This window comes from Trachurus trachurus, assembly GCF_905171665.1.
Source record: "Trachurus trachurus genome assembly, chromosome: 9".
In the NCBI taxonomy this organism is placed as follows: Eukaryota; Metazoa; Chordata; class Actinopteri; order Carangiformes; family Carangidae; genus Trachurus; species Trachurus trachurus.
The window spans coordinates 8662835-8680783 of record NC_139895.1 but is presented as its reverse complement, the minus strand read 5'-3'; the positions used below and the strand labels follow the sequence as shown (position 1 = coordinate 8680783).

Here is a 17949-nt window from a genome sequence, read left to right as displayed (position 1 = left end):
GACCGGGCGGCGCGGCGGCATCTTCTGTCCTTTCATAAAGAGAAGAAGTCACGCAATGATCTTCTCGCCCGTTACTGACGCTTCAATTCTCCCGACGCCTGTGTGAAATCGAGGCGTTGCCCGCTGCACATCAAAACACAAACACTGACCTTTTTCCATCTGTGCCTGATCCACTGGGAAGAGAATATAACTCACATGTCCTTTTAGTATTTTAACCCGATAAAGTCTTTTATATAGGCGATGTGGGGAGGATAAGGAAGATAAAACGCTTTGTATGCACAGTAAGTAGGCTACAGGGCCGTGTTGTGTTCATGTACAGTGTGCAGGCATGCACTGACTGCTGATTAGTCATGCAGGGAATGTGTTTTCTTAGCAGAAGGCGGTGACTTCACTAACTATGAACTTAATATACTGTCAATCTCACTGCATTCTGACTCCTGAACGCTGCTTTATAACAACCCGAGTGAAGAAAAACTGGAAAAACTGCAGCTTCAGACATCAAACGTTGCTTTTTGCTTTAAATTCAGAAAAAACAGCCTCATTAATGTTCAACACATGTGCTGCAGGAAATCACAACTCAACAGAAACGTTACCGGGGGACTAATAAGCGATGAAGGTGGACAGACTTGTTGTGTCTGCCTTAATGCTGATAACAAGTGGGGGGGTGAAGTGGCACAAAGGGCCCAAGGTAAAAGGTCTCATGGGGTGACTTGTTTCTAAACCTTCTTTGGTTTTGCACAAGCTGTCCCCACACATGCCCCACCTCTTTAACCATGTACAGTTTACGTAGGTAGGAGGTTAGGGGCGAAGGTGGGTGTACTAACATATTCACTAAAATATGCGTTTTCCTTCTTGTCCATTCTTGAAAAAAACAGTCCGTTTAAAACATGCTAACCAGCATTTACAAGCTAGAGCGTTTGAGATGTTTTGCCTCCAGCTAAGCCCCACCCCCGAAATATGTCACACTGTTTACAAGCTGTGAAGCGTTCTATACTTACTTTGGTAACTATGGGGCAAAAGAACGACTTAAACGACCATAAACTGTGTTCATGTTCACTTCTCCCATTGGAGTCAATGGACTCAAGACCGGCTGCTGCTGCTGGTCTCCTAAAGGGGGCGGAGTCACGGTCTGCTGGCCTCCTAAATGGGGCGGAGTCATGGTCTGCTGGTCTCCTAAAGGGGGCGGAATCACGGTCTGCTGGTCTCCTAAAGGGGGCGGAGTCACAGTCTGTTGGTCTCCTAAAGGGGGCGGAGTCACGGTCTGCTGCCCTCCTAAAGGGGGCGGAGTCACGGTCTGCTGGCCTCCTAAAGGGGGCGGAGTCACGGTCTGCTGGTCTCCTAAAGGGGGCAGAGTCACAGTCTGCTGGCCTCCTAAAGGGGGAAGAGTCACCGTCTGCTGGACTCCTAAAGGGGGCGGAGTCACGGTCTGCTGGTCTCCTAAAGAGGGCGGAGTCATAGTCTGCTGGCATCCTAAATGGGGCGGAGTCATAGTCTGTTGGTCTCCTAAAGGGGGCGGAGTCATGGACTGCTGGCATCCTAAATGGGGCGGAGTCATGGTCTGCTGGCCTCCTAAAGGGGGCGGAGTCACAGTCTGCAGGCCTCCTAAAGGGGGCGGAGTCATGGAGAAACCTATGTGACACAGATACAGGAAACTGACTTGTTTCTAAACCATCTTCCCCCGTCCCCACACCTCTTTAACCATGTACAGTTTACGTAGGTAGGAGGTTAGGGGCGGAGTCAGAAACCTGCTGGTGAGGTCACAGCCATCTTTAGTTACATTGAGCCTCAACGTGTCACTGTGCTGTACGTTCTGGCCTCTTATTGACGGCGATACAAAAGCACAGGATGAACATGAATAATTAAATTTCCCCCGACAACATGAGCGCAGTGAAAGAATCCGGACACAGAGACGGTCTCATTCCTCCTGCTGGGAGACATCACCGCTCCGTTCATGTACCGCCTCAGCTCACATTTCCATGACAACCACACATCACAGAAGTCAACTGCACTTCACACTTGAGGTCAACTCAGAAATCAAAATGTATAATTCAACAGCCCGTTGGAGCCGCTCGAGGCGGGTGTGAGGCCCCTGGTCCTGATGTTACTGTATGTTGCTGTATGTTCACACCTGAGCAACCCGGAGTAAAGTAACTTCACATATTACATAGATTATTATGGTCTGTGGTCTTAAATAAAATGGAAAGAAAAATACATATTTGCTAAATATTAGATTTTTCTGTTTATGCCACCCAATTAAAAATGATTGCTGCCTCCCAGCTCACTGGCAGCCTGTTTATTCACCCAAATCTTAATGACCTGTCATCTCATGTATGAACTCATGGCTGTGTAGCCTACAGTACATCACACTGTATTTGTTACCGGATTCGCAAACAACATCTGGTGTGTGGGCAAAGATAAGTCACTCAAAAGATTGAAAGGTGACTGATGATGATAAATAATGAGCTGGTTGAATATTAAATGAATTCAGGCGAAGGTTTCATGGTGAAGATCCATCCATCTCTTGACAGGAGGACAATAAAGTAAGTGACTTATGACCAAATGTTTCATTATTCTGTATGGTTTCCATGGCAATGGTTCCATAGTCTCCACACTTCCTGTATAGATTATACTGGATGTACACCATGTCCCAATTCAGAGGACACATTTTAAAGGAATACTTCACCCCAAATCGATAATTCATCAATCATCTACTCACCGTCATGCCAAGGAAGGGTTTGGAGAACTTTCAGAGTCATCAAAACGCTTTCGGAGTTCCAGGGGGGGTCCGGCTGGCAATGGGTTTTCATATAATGGCGGTGGATAGAGTTCACTTTTGAATCGTCCAAAACACACACTATGAAACATCCAAATACCTCCATACTGCTCGTCCTACTGACCCAAGTGTCCTGAAGCCACAGTGGCTCAGTGGCTCTCGCAACATGCGCGAGATTTGCAGCGAGATATTCTTCCATGTTTACATCATACATCTAATGGTTTACAACGATGAATGAACATCTCACAGTAAATCTTGCGCACAAAAATCACAGAGCCACAGTACTGCAACAACAAGGCTAAAAACAGAGATCACATTAATTTTTTCCCAACAACTTTTTCATAGTGTGTGTTTTGGACGATTCAAAAGTGAACTCTATCCGCCGCCATTATATGAAAACCCGTTGCCAGTCGGACCCCCGCTGGAACTCCAAAAGCATTTTGATGACTCTGAAAGTTCTCCAAACCCTTCCTTGGCATGACGGTGAGTAGAAAATCGGTGTATTATCAATTTTGGGTGAAGTATCCCTTTAAGGCCGATTAAATCACAGTGGCTTTTTGGGTTGAATTATTAGCTGAGGAGCCATTGGAAGTGTAAAAAAAGCATCCACATCCAGCGATGAGTCACATCAAACCACCACACCGATACAACTGTAACCAGCAAATTGGAAATTTGACTATTGTTGTCGTGGCAGCGGCACAGAGGGGTTTACTGGGGCTGATTGCAGCACTTTAACGCTGTGAAACTCGCTGCTTTTTGTTCCTCGAGTCCAAACAAATCTGATTCTGATCCTTGTAACTTCGGCTAACAGCACAAACAAACTCATCTACACCGTAGCAGTTTTTACCTCGGAGATACGAGACACCGCTTCTGAACAAAGGACGACGTGCGACTGATAAACATGTTTTATTGCTGGGATCATTAAACGAAGGCATTCAGCGGGACGCACAAAGACGCAGCAGCTCTCTGTATTTTCAAATTATCAGCCCCCAACATGAATGCATTCAATAAATCTGAGTGTATCGGACGAGTCTGTAATCACCTCAGGTAGGACAAAACGTGCCTGGCACATTTCTGCGTGCTGCCACTTATTAATTCCTTCCACTTTGTCTCCACAGAATAGGAAAGTATGAGCAGATTCGGGCCAAAGCACGATCCATGACTGCAGAGTGGAAAGTAAACGCAGCTGTTGTTCAAGGAGCCAAACAAAAGAAAAAGGCATAAAGCAAGTGGAGGCTTTAATAGTGTCGACTTCGGGCCAGTTAGTTGCTCTCATTGCTTTCAGTTTGGCTGCGGCGGCGGAGAGAGTCGGAGCAGGGCAGGCCAGTCAATATCTGGCAGACGGTGCAAATTGCCTTCAAATTCCAGTGTGCCCAGGTCTGCACCCACAAGAATAGAAATTAGGGGGAAAAGGGAGCCAAATATGAAGCAGGAAAGGGCTTCGGGGCGCCGGGATCACTCCTGCTATTTGCACTTGATAGTGGCGATAAAAGACAAACTGACTGTCCGCTGCTTGATGTTTCTCTGGAATCAGACAACGGCAACAGCTCGATGTTTTTACCTCGAGCAACTGAGGCACAAAGAGTCGTTATGGCCGCATTTAAAATGCATTCAAAGGGAATCTGCACAGAATTCACAAATGAAACCCGTGTGTGTCTGTGTGAACCGCTTCTTAAATGAGAATCCATTTGCGTAATAGTTCAACTTTTAACACCCGACCTTCAGACAATCAAAGCACTTTAAAATACAGTGGAACAATCTACCTACATCACTAAAATCAATATCCACACTGGCTTTGTTAAAAAAAAAAAACTGAAAAAATCATTCTTTAGTTAGGATTTGTAACACTTCTTGAACTGCCAGTATTTACCTTTAATTTTCTTATGTAAATTGTTTGTTTTTTCTTTCATTAATTCAATATCTTTCATTTTTCTATGTTAATTTGTCTTTTTTTCTTTTCTATTTTTTATGTTATGAATTTCTGTATTATCTTCTTACTTTGAAGACCACTGCTGTTGTTGTTTTTTGGCTTCCACCTCTCCTGCACAATGTTTAATTTCACTATTTTCATTGTTTATGCAGGTTATATATATAAATAAAAAATAAATAAATAAAATAAAATAAAATTTGTAACGTGTGGGTGTGCGTGTGTATGTGTAAAAAAGTGTAAAAGAAACAAAACCCAAAGACTTAAATTTTGCAAAAACAGAGGCCGATCTGGCTGCTGTGTGTGACGGATTGGGTTGCGTGTCCCTCCTGAGAGTGGGTGTGTGGGGGTATGTGTGGAGGTGGTGGGGGGGCGGGGGGCTTACCCTGCATCCCCGTGGGGCCGAAGCCTTGGCGGGTGAGGAAAATTGCGTGGTCGTGGTGCTCGGCGTGATCGGGGTCGCCTTTCTGCTGCACGAAGGCCCAGCGGCACACGTTCTCCAGGCTCCGTGACGGGTTTCCCCTCTCAATGAGGCTGATGGACTGACAGGGGGAGAGAAAGAGAGAGAGAGAGAGATGCTTACTAAAGGACCTTGGCTGTAAATGAACACATTACTGTAGCATTCTGTCAGTCTGGGGCCTTACACTGCAAAAACTCAAAATCTTTCCAGGAATATTTGTCTTATTTCTTGTCGAAATGTCTCAATTTTTGTCAAAACTACTACTCTTTCCACTTAAAATAAGACTCATCACCTAAAAATGAACTTGTTTTTAGACAGTTTTCACTTGTTTCAATCTAATTTTCAATTGAAATAAGTAGAAAAATCTGCCAGTAAAAGCAAGTTTTTTGTGCTTGTAATAAGAAAGAAAAACTTGCTCAACTATCTGATTATTTCAAGTGACAATATGCTTGAAAAAAGTAAAAAAAAGTGTCTAAAAACAAGCTACTTTTTCAATGTGAGCAGTATAATTAAACTTGTTTTGACTAGAAATGACATTTTGACTAGAGATAAGACAAAATGTTCTTCGTAAGATCTTGAGTTTTTACAGTGTACACACCAATGTGTTATGAGTAGCGTTGGTGTGAACAGGGATTTAACATTAAAGCTGATGTGGAGGGGATAATAAAGCAGAGCAGCCGTGACTGAACTTCTTCTGTTTCTTCTTCTACATCATCTACAAAGCAAACACATGCTGAAGCTGATCTAGGTGCACCGAGGACTGCGTCTCTTAAACGGGCAAAATAGCACTTGCAATCCATTCAGTGCTTTTGCCTTGATGATAAATACTGTATGGGTATTTCTGCCAGAACGTGCAAAATATTGGCAGGAGTAGATGTGATTTACCAAACCTGAAAATGATTGCAGTGGCAGTTTTTCTGTCTTTATTTAGTGCGTTTGAAAGGTACAGTAAGTCTTATCTGGCACAGCTTTGTGGTTATTGATATAATACCTGCCAGGACAAAAGCTCTTACTGTACATCTCTGCATTATTGCCTAAATTTTGACTACCGGTAGTATTGATACAGAAGTTTGAATTAGGTAACTAAGATGAAAGAGCAGGTTCCTAGGTAAAATATGAGTCATTTCATTGATGTTTATTTCAAACCACCATGCTGGTACAGCTGGTCAAACAGTGGCTGACAGGGGTGGGGATGGTTGTAACACCTTTTATCTATGTTGTTTTATTAAGTGTCATTAAGGGCGCACTCACACTAGGCAACCGTACTGTGCTCAAGCACGTTTGCCCCAACTTGTCACCAACTTTCTTGGAATAAGCTGCTTCTGACCTCCTGCTGAAGGTTTCCATTCACATGTTCACCTTTCATCGGTATTATCAGAAGATGTTCTTTATAAGACAGCTTTCCAATGTTAGGATCCACACCACTGACACTGTTCTTCATTTGCCCATCAGTGATGAATTCTTTTTGTTCATACTGAACCATGGGAAGATGTTTTAGTGTTGGAACATGCACAATAAACTTACATAGATGCATGTTTTTTTTGGTTTGGTCTCAGTTTTAATCTTACTGTTATAACTGACCCCAGGTTGTGTTACAACCTACAACCTGGTGGTGGGGTAGGTTGTAACAGTGGCACTCCTTGCATTTTACATCAAATAGTGAAGTATGTGATATAGTTTGAGAAGTTTAAGGTACTGCTATTTGTAGAGAACAAATGAGGGGACTTAGTGTTAAAATTTGAGAGCCCTAACATGAACACTCTGCAAGTTATGGGACAAAAACACCCACAATTTTACCAGTAGCACGCAATTTAGCGCCCCTTATCTGGGATCTTAGTAGCTATGTGTATTGTTACCTGCATTGTGAGCAACACTGCAATTTTTACAGTGCGTGCGTGTACAAGTAGTCTGTGTGAGTGAAAGAGAGAGTGGGAGCGGCTGACCCTCTGCAATCTGCATATTTTTCTCGTATCCTATTTAGCGCCTCTGCTTCATTATTAATAACAGTGGATGTGTCAGTATCGTGCGCTGCGAGGCTGAAATAAGCAGCCCTCCCTCTGAAGCAATTATAAGAACGTTTCTGCAGCAAGAGAGCAAAAAGCATCGCTGCTAAACAAAACTGTGACATGACTGCGTCGAATGCTGTTTGTAATTGGTATTATTCAGATTCTTCACACAGCAGAGAGAGAAGAATATTAACAGTGGAGTTGAAGAGCATTTAAAAACAAATTGAAAAAAAAATGAGGCTGGGGATTGAAAATAGACAATTTATTGCTCTGGTAGAAGTGTTGTTTCTGTCTCTGTGCCCCTGGATGATTCTGCAAAAAAACAAAAGCTACTTTCTTTCTGCCACAGTCGGGGCTGATTCTTCACCTCTGGGGTTGGAGAGTTTGTTTCCTCACAGCAAACACAGCAAATTGGTAGGAAAAGACTCTCAGAGTGGCAGAAAAAGGGGCAAAGGAGGGGATGGGGCAGCAACACGTCCAGCATATTACCCATAAATATTGTTTATTTTCTTTAACTTTGTCAAAGTTTTTTCTATTTGGGAGATTTGAGCTGATTAAGTCCGAGAAATATTCTTCTTCTGAACGTTAAATGGGCAAAGATACGAAATGTTAATTAAGTACAATTAAAAGCTCCTAGTCTAGACAGTCTTATCTTTTTTCCCCCTCCTAATTTGTAATAAAATAATCAATGAATTAATCAGACTGAGACCTGTAAGTTATTCTCCTCTTTACTTAAGGCTTAAAAGCTGCTATTAATTCTTCATCTAAAGTATTTGTGAAAGTTTTTTTTTTATATAAAACCTGACAACAGTTGTAAAAGTTGGATTAATTATGGCAGAAATGTCACATATTTGCTGATTTTCTCTGTTTCTCTGGGGTTTTAAGGAGAATCAGGCAACCTGAACACATTAGCAGCCGTTAGCTATGTCGCTAGCAGACCTGTGACTAAGAAGAAAAGAGCAGTCGGCTTCTTTAATCATTGTTTTTTTTTTTTTTACCGTTTCTCCTACACACACTGTTTCATGTTGTTTTTTCTGACTGTTGTTTGTAATTGGAGACGTTAAATTCATTTTTCTCTGGCTAGTTCGGTGCTAACCATTAGCTAGTCGCTACTAGCTCTGCAGGGCTAATCTGTTGAGCACTGTCTTTTGTTTGCTTGTGTTTAGTTTACTGTATTCTCCTTTTACTGTAGCCTAGTTTGAGACCGGGTTTAATAAAGTTGACCTTTGTTTATTGGATTGCATTTGTTCTGGTTTCTAACCTCCATCATCATTTTGTTGTGTTTTATCCAACACTATGCACTTTTACAGCTGCTTTTGCTAAAGATTTTCAAGGCCAATTTTCTGTCTTTAACCCTGTCACCCCTTTCCGCCTGTTTCAACTGAGCAGCTGCAGAAAGGAGCAAACTTCTGTTTCTGCAAAAATAGTGACGCCATTTAAAAACATACAATAATGTATAAATGAATCTGATATGACAGTAATAATGTGTAACTTGCAGCTCTTTCGTTAGGAGCGCTGTGGCTCTGGGCTTGCTTCGGTGTGATGGGATCAAACATTGTGGAGTACTAGTAATTTTTTTTTACATCACACTTTTCTCCCTCTCAGAAAGAAATTGCCCTCTGAGCTTCCTGTCATTTTCTGCAATTTTCTGCATTTCACCAACAAGGCAGATCAACACAAATGGAGGAAGTGTGCAACGCTCACCTTGGCGTAACCCAGCATGATCATCCTCACCAGAACCACGTTGATGTGGACGCCCAGCGACTCGTCGTGGTAAATCTCGTTGACCTGAGGGGCAGAAAGAGGACGGGGTTACAGAATACAGCCGGTCTGTCGTTCCTTCTGTCACTGTCTCGTTGAACAGAGGCTTAAAGTCATAGTTCAACATTTTGGCAAATTGGCCCATTGCCATAATCCCTATAGTCATAGCAGTAGGTTCGTTACCTTCAATTGTTGGTGCAGGCGATTTTTAGAATGGCAGAGCAGAGCAGAGTAAATGCAGAGACTGCCCCCGACGGGAACGGTTTTGCATGAATTTACCTCTAAAACAACTCTGTCTGGTAACGTTCTGTTATTATCTCATAGCGTGGTGAATGTGCAGGTCACAACTTGTCCACCAGAGCGTTTTGGAGTTGTTGGATTGTGTATTTGATGAGTTTGATGAGGGAAACCAAGGAATCCCATTAGCCTCCGTAGCGTAGCTCTGAGCAGCTCACGGCTCTGCTCCGCCGTTCTAAAAATAGCTTGCACCGACAATTAAAGGTAATGAACCTACTGCTATGACTGCAGGGATTATTGGGCCAATTTGCCAAAATGTTGAACTATCCCTTTAAAGATTAGTTCCTTTAACAGGAAAGAAATGTGGAGTGTAAAAAACCCAAACTGCCGATAGTGAAAAACTCCGATGATTCCTCCGATCACTTGAGAAAAGAAACCAGAGCATCAATCTCTGTATTGATGATTGTATGGGAGTTGTGTATCACGTTCTTATTTGAATATACAGCGATCAGATGAGGCAGAAACTGCAGAATTCTCAGTTTCTTTGAATGCAATTCATCAAAAACAACTCGCACTTTTCACGACAGTTCATGAATCATCATCATTCAACACTGAGTCATCTTGAGCACAAGCCTCTACAACAGTTAAAAACATCACACGCTGAAATAATATCAATATACAAATCAATAATACAAGCTTGTAGAGAACAGAAAAGTGACTAATAACTACATTTTGCAGCAGATAGCCTATGTGGTCTCTTGTGAAGTTTTGATAAACTTTATCTTTCAATTCACACATTTTCTAAATGAGAAGGTTTTTTATTTTTCATCCTGTTTTATTTTTTAGATTCTGTTCTGGTTCATGTTCTACATCTGTGCCTATATCTTTGTATATATATAAGGGCGAACATTATCTAATTGTACGTCAATAAAGCTGATTCTGATTCAATGATTATACTGTAATTACTGTAACTGAGTGAAGCAATTACCCAGTAGAGAATAGACCAAATTATATGATCAGACCTAGAAGATTAACTCAATTATAGTCAGATGAGAAATGAATCAACAAAACAGGAGAACATGGTGACTTGCCACGTGTTGACATGATGAAGTTTAAGTTGCAGCAAAGCAACTGAGAGAAACTGTAAACTAAATACTTTATTCTTCAGGTTTGTTGTTCAAAAGAAATGTTGTTTGTGAGAGTTTCACAAAGCATTTGCGTCACAGCTACGTCTCTTTTCTATGTTGCTGCTGCTGCTGCTTTCTCCTCAGAAACGAAGGGGAAAGAGAGAGAAAACGAACCAAAGGCCTCTTTACAAATCACTGTGTGATTGACTGTAACTACAGACAAAGTGAAGCCACTGCTTTTTGTTATTCTGACACTGAATGACAGGAAGAAAAGCCAGTCTCACAACACCAGACCACAACAATGTTACAGTCTAAAAATGTAATTTCTGATTTTTAAATTGCACTTAAGTGACTGAGAGAAACTGTAAACTAAATAGGCTACTTGAACCATGGTCACAGCTGAGGAGGAGGAAGAAGAAGAAGAAGAAGAAGAAGAAGAAGAAGAAGAAGAAGAAGAAGAAGAAGAAGAAGAAGAAGAAGAAGAAGAAGAAGAAGAAGAAGAAGAAGACAGAGGAGCCGTCAAGGTTAAATGACGTGGATGATCTGAGTTGTTCAGAACGGCCTCCGCCATTTTGAAATCTCCAGATAAATCCAGTGCCTCGGGATGTTTAGTCTGTATCCTAGCAACGAATTCATGGAGAAATTCACATGGAACTTCATCCTCCTCCTCCTCCTGTAACCTCCTTTTCCTCCTCCTGTAACCTCCTGCTCCTCTTCTCCTCTTCCTCCTGTAACCTCCTCCTCCTCTTCTCCTCCTGCTCCTCCTCCTCCTCCCTAAATCACAGCTTCACCTCAGTGTGTACAAATCACAGTGTTTATGACAAATGCAAACAAATCATGGATACAACTCGGCCAACAAGGCTGCATTTCCTTAATGGATTTGGATCGATATTTTTTCTTTCTTTCATATAATACGTGGAAAAGCCTTTGAGATAAAACTGTGGCCTAACAATGATGATGAGACACTGTGGAGAAACAGAAGCTACAGGGAGAGAGAGAGAGAAGCTCTGTGGGTGAAGCAGCATCCGATTCTCTATGTTTTCAAAAAGGCTTTAAACCTGAAGGAAAAAAGAAAAGTGAGCTCCTTTCTCGAGCTGCTGCGTCTCTCTCTTGTCAGAGCCGCTCTCTGCGTTGTGAATCAACGTCTGTGACTGAGAGTGGAGCTGAAGTGAAACTACTTGTCGAGTCTCGGAGTTTTAAACACTGCAGCTCCTCAAACAGTGGCCGAGACTTTGATTTGCATCAGCTGCATGAAGTAACACGCCTTAATTTCTAGTTCCCTCTGATTAATTTGCACAATCAAGGACGCCGGTATTTAAATATGAAGCCTCGTTTTGATCTGCTCCTGTTTTTCTACGTTAAAAAACAACTACATACTGTATGAATACAAATTAAAAGCCCTCCTGTTTTTCAGTGGATATAAACCCTTTTTGTTTACACTATTTTTATTGCTGTTTTTTTAAGGCGAGACAATACAGGCAAAAACACTGTTTTTTCATGCACTGATCAATTTTGAGATTTCCAAAATCCACTCTGTAAAAACTTCTGACTAATATGTCAACAAAATAAAACAAGGATTTTGAAAGTGCCTCATTTACATATTTAAACATAACAATTGACAAAACTTAATAATACAAAACATATTTGTCTTAATTTAGCCTAAGTGATACACTTGGGAAGTTTCATGGTGAGATCTCTTATTTAAAATGTTTACCCTATTCGCTGCCTTCAGGTTTAACCTGTAGTGTCTCCCCTTAAGCAGTGTGCTAATGCAATATAATAAAAAACCCTCCATTAATTTTTATGTGGACAGCATGTGGTGCTATCACATTTTCCAGATTATTGCTTCTCTATTGAATATGTTTTTTTTTGGCCTGACTGGCCGAGTGGCGCTGTCCACGGTGCTGAAGAGGTGATTTCATTCTGTTCAGTGTTGAATGACTTTTTTGTGGCTCAACAGGAAGCAGATACCTGGGACATATTATTATGGATTTGCTGTTTAATCGGCTTAAACGAATGCTGACGTGCTGCCAAACACACACATGTGCTCATATCAGCGGAGCAAAAGTGAGTGTGAAGTGTTTAGTTTTAAACTTCCATAAAAGTCACAAATCGTCTTTTTATATCTTATTTTTTTGTACAAATTCTTGTGTCGATTAGTGAGATTTTGAGTCGCCACAACACATCACCTGCCCTCCCTCCCTCCATCCCCTCTCTTTATACTAAACTAGGCCTCCCAGACATAGCTACATAATCAATAAACAATCATTGAAATTGGTATCCATCCCATCTAACACTTGGAAAGGAAGCGTATAAGCTTATAGAACAAATCGCCTTGTTGTTTACAACTACTTCCGGGTAGAAAACCAGCATGAGAACAATAGTGAGTAACGAGAGTTTTGCTATATCTAATTTTTCATGTCACTATATCGCCGTTTAGACTAATCTGATGTTTGGCAAGTTTATAAAACCAATGATTGGACAAACATTAGCCTACTATTTGTGTGCACATTTTTGTAATTAGTAATGGTTATCATAGATTAGCCGGGCTAACGGTTAGCTACCTGTTTAACTTTAATAACTCAGTGACTCAATAAACGCTCCATGAAAAAATATTTTCTCCAGCGGATATCTGAGTCACAACATGACTGAGGTAACTGGAGTAGTTTCATGTCGTGTCCCACAACGGGAGGGTTTTAACAGCTGACGTCCTGGTGTTAGCTACCCCCGTTAGCTTAGCCACCGCCATTAGTTAGCTGCTACCGTTAGCTGTCCCTGTCAGCTGAGCCACTGATGCTTTCTAGACACCGTGATTCCCCTAAACTGAATAAATACCACACACAGCAACACAAAAACACAGACACAGAAATAGTAATGTTTTTTCAATGATTTCAGATTTGTTTAGGGGGCCAAAATATGATATATATAGCTAAACTCTCGTTTGTTATTACTGTTCTCATTCAAATTACGTGCTGGTTTTCTACCCGGAAGTAGTTGTAAACAACAAGACGATTCGGTCTACTGTATATACAAAATCAAAGTGATTTGGCCCCTGTCGCCAACAGACAAGCACACAACATTATATTATATCATATTATATTAGGCTATATTATATTATGACAACTGGAGCCAAGGCCAACACGAGTGTTATTGATAGCTGACCTTTAAAGGGCTTTAGTGTAATGCCTGTGGTCGCCCGTCGCTCCGCCTGCAGCGCTGCTGTTTTGCCGCTGACTGATTGACCGTGCACTGAGCACCAATCGAATCAGTGAGCAGATCAACATCTTGGACGGACCTCTGCCATGTATATAATATATGACAAAGGCTCATTAGCAACCAGGAGCGTTTGGACCGAGGCGACAGGCGGCGGCGTCACAGTGGGTCTCATTTTCTTTGGGCCACTGATTCCTCACTGAGTTTATTTGCCTCATTGCACGATATGTCAGCGTTCACCACACAGAGAGGAGGAAATATTCCAGCAGCATTATTATCACATGCTAAATTGTCCTCACTGCACTCTTTTTTTTTGCCTTTATTCATATACATAAATATGCAGTATATAGCTCTGGAAAAAATTAAGAGACCACTTCAAAATGATCAGTTCCTCTGGTTTTACTATTCATAGGTACAGTATGTGTTTGAAAATGAACACTTTTGTTTCATTCTATAACCTACTGACAAAAATTTCTCCCAAATTGGAAATAAAAATAGTGTAATTTAGAGCATTTATTTGCAGAAAATGGCAACGGGTCAAAATAACAAAAACATTCTGGTGTTTTCAGACCAAGAACAAGTTCATATTCATTTTGGAATATTCCCAATTTTTAATCACAGCAGTGTTTTTTATTTATTTATAATCTTTCTTCCTCATTAAATATGATTTGGTTCAGGTGATCAGCTAAGTAGAGTGAGGTGTGCTTGTGTTGGATTTCACTAGACACTGAAATAGATGGCTGCCATACAGTACATGTAGAGATAAGGCTGATTTATTAAGAACATTTTGGACTTGGTCTCTTAATTTTTTCCAGAGCTTGTATATATATATATATATACGAACGTATATATTTGGCTGCAGCAGAGCTGGAGGAGCAGAGAGTGAGAGAGAAACTCCAACCTCCTGGAGGCAGCGGTCTGACTGCACATGACCCGAGCTGCACATGATGGATGTCTCAGTTGGGAGAAAAATGAAAAAACGTAACAACATAAAAACAAAAACACAGATAAATGCTGCTCATCCTGAACTTGCATCCACTGGTGGAGCAGCTGAGCTCTGCTGCACCATCAGCCTCCCCCCTTCAGGGCCGAGCTAAGATTACTCCATATATATTATCCATCTCCCACGCGCTGAGCTGCCAGACCTCTGAGGTCTGAACCACACTCTTGACATCACAGCAACTTCTTCACAGACTCCTCCATAACGTTCACAGTAGGACTTCCTCTTCACTGTATCCACACACACACACATACACACACCAATCCATCCTGCTTGTGTTCAACAGCCCATAATACATCACTGGGGAACTGACGGAGTTACCGATCGATGCCGCTAACTTGATTGTTTTCCCCGCTGTCTGTCTGTCTGTCTGTCTCCAAATGGACTTTTCCTGTGTGTAATCACTTTCAAGACCGTAGTAAACTGTTGAGCTTAAAGGGATAGTTCAACATGTTGGCAAATTGGCTCATTGCCATAATCCCTATAGTCATAGCAGTAAATTCATTAGCGTATAGTAGCGTAGCTCTGAGCAGCTTGTGGCTCTGCTTCACCGTTCTAAAAATAGCTTGCACTGACAATTAAAGGTAATGAACCTACTGCTATGACTATAGGGATTATAGCAATGGGCCAATTTGCCAAAATGTTGAACTATCCCTTTAAAACTTAAAAGTGTAAAGAGTTGATACTAATCTGAGCTGAAAAACATGGTTCATAAGATCATGAGCGGAATATAAATGCTAAGTTTGTCACTTCCTGTCCAAAGTCACATTGAAACGAGAAGCTGCAGACAAAGAAAACAACTGTCAGTCAGTTTCTGATCTGTCCAAACTTGACAGTTTTGAACGTGGCAGAAACTCGACGAGACGAACTTCAGCTGGGTTTAAGGGGATGAAAGGCGAAGAGACAGAGAGAGAGAGAGAAACATGGACATTCGGAGTGTGTGAGGTCCTGAATTTAAAGACATTGTGAACAGTAAAAGTAAAAGTCAACGCCGCCTGGTGCAACACATTCAGACATCCTCTGAATCTCTGTCCCACCAAGGACACAATGGGACCTAATTTATAAGGTATAAAAATGATAAGAAAAACAATATTTGTCCTCCACAACTGCAACGCCTTCAGATGGGAGGAAATCTGACAATGCAACACGTCCTCCAAGGTAACATCCACTTTCTCTTTGTTGAAGCCAAAGCACTACAAAGTCTACAGTAGGAAAGGAAATATCTCATGGGGCCACGTTACATTTGCTGAATAGAAAGAATTTCATTAGAAATTCAACTCTCATAATGCACACAGTCCACGTCTAGTGAAGTGATAATACTGTAACATCATATAATAACAACTTACTGCACTTTAACTGTACACACTGTATGATTTACAAGAAGTTACACTACAGGCTTTTATCAGTTTTCTACGGAAGCGTATTGCATTCAAAATACTGTTGTTTTTCTGAGGAATTTATTTTTTTGGTTTGTTTTTCGGGGTAATTAGTTCAGTTTTTCTGATGAATTTAGTTTTTTGTTTGTTTTTTTGAATAATCTTTTCTGTTTTTCTGACTAATTATTTTCTGTTTTTCGTGGTAATTTTTTTCTGACTTAGCTATTGAGATTTCAAAATAAAGGTGCTAAATCTGACTGCTCTGATGTTTTCTGAGTGACACTCTCTGAGGTGGAGTTCTGTAATAACAGGTAGTTTCAATATAAATCTGAATTTACTGGGAACACAGTGAAAATAAGGAAAATGAGTGGGGTTTTCCTTTGAAAATCTACAATGCCGGCGATAACTCGACTGTATTTTTTGAAATCTCGTTAAGTCGTTAAGTTAAACAGAAATAATTACCCCGAAAAACAAACCAAAAAATAAAATACTCAAGTGAATGCAATACGCTTCTGTAGTTTTCCTTCACTTCTCGAGGTAAATCTTTCCAGATGTGTTGCTCCAGTTGTGTGTTAACACTTCAGAGTGGCCTTATTCATTTATTTATCAACATTTTCTGAGCAGAGACTCACCACCACAGTTCCCGACGGGCTGCACTTTTTGCACCCCGCCCCCCGTCTCTGTCTCTCTTCATTAAAATGATGCCTCCCCCTCCCAAAATATTTTTTTCTAAAGTTAGCTTGTAATGTCTGTGAGTGTAATTTTTGCAAGTCAAGTTGTTTTTGTTCAGAAAAAGTTAAAGAGAAACGCTGCTTTAGAGACACTCGCCGTGCCCTGTTTCTACAAAACGCTGCAGACAGAGAGAAGTGTTTTTATTTTCCCAGTTCGGCCACGATCGACCTGCTCATAAACCTTCACCTCCGCCTCGTCCAGCACCTTTGGGTTGAACTGGAAGAAGAACGGACCTTGAGCCGGATCTTATCACTCAATATTTTAGTGCTGGACCTCAGTAATCCTGCTGAAGCTGAATGGGAGCAGAGAGAGGACCATGCAGCAGCAGATTTAACGCCCCACAGGCTTTGAAATGAGATTTTGTAGAAGATTACATGTGTGTGACATGTTCACAGGTGTGTGTCCTGCATATATATATATATACTATATACAGGAGATATAGTATTTATTACAAAGCTCTGGTGGCTCAGTGCTGTGTTTACCTGCAGGTGTTATTTTCAGGTCAACAGCAGTTTCTCCTCCATGATGATAGAAGAGGCAACTTTAAAAGACCTCTATAAAGTGAAAACGGCTTCAGCTGCTGTAAACAATTGTATACGATAGTATATATAGGTGGAGAATGAAATGCATTTGGTGTTATACTGTCCTTTCTATAACTGTATAAGACAAAACTGTTTAGTAAGGTAGATCCAAATAATGAATTTCTGTGGTTGGACGATGCTGAGAAGCTAAAACATCTTTTTCAGTTGAAAATATTTTCTTTATTTCTTGAAAAGGCCTGGGCAACGAGACGAAGAGCGATATACAGATGAGAACTGAAAGTATAATCTTAAATTGTTTATTTATGTGTCGCACTTGTGTGGCGGGTAATACCAACAGGAAGGACTGTCTAGTTTTTGATTTGGGAGTAAATGTGTATTGTAATCCCATAATATGGGATGGGCCACAATGGTGGTAGGACACGAAAATACATATTCATTCATTATACTGTATTTACAAAAATGGAGGCAGAGTAGAAAAATCCTAAAACACCTGCAGCAACACTGCACCATTCAGTTTAGCAATAATTCCTATACGAATGCAAAATATTTTCTAAATCCTGCAACAAATATTCATATGATTCTTATAAAATACCTGTTTTTACCATTATAAAGTGCAGATGTTTTATGGTTTCTGGATGTTCATTGATTGATTCAGTGATTAAATGACTTAGCCTGTCGGTATAAACACATCATATATGTCTGTTAACATAAGTGGCTCATTAGCTCTGGTCTATTTCTGTCTCAAACACACCATCTGCGAAATACAACTGCTAACAACAAATTTACAGTAAATAT

General features: G+C 40.9%; 1 protein-coding gene across 1 annotated transcript in view; it reads right to left on the bottom strand.

Moving 5' to 3' along the window:
• Positions 1-17949, bottom strand: part of adamts3 (ADAM metallopeptidase with thrombospondin type 1 motif, 3) — a gene marked incomplete at its 3' end in the record, with an annotated part of 186279 nt that overhangs the window by 83637 nt on the left and 84693 nt on the right. Inside the window, exons 6-7 of the mRNA XM_083978186.1 lie at positions 8871-8954; positions 5086-5242 (exon numbers count right to left, since the gene is read on the bottom strand). Coding sequence (XP_083834312.1) covers positions 5086-5242; positions 8871-8954 — 241 coding nt within the window. The remainder of the gene's footprint in view (positions 1-5085; positions 5243-8870; positions 8955-17949) is intronic.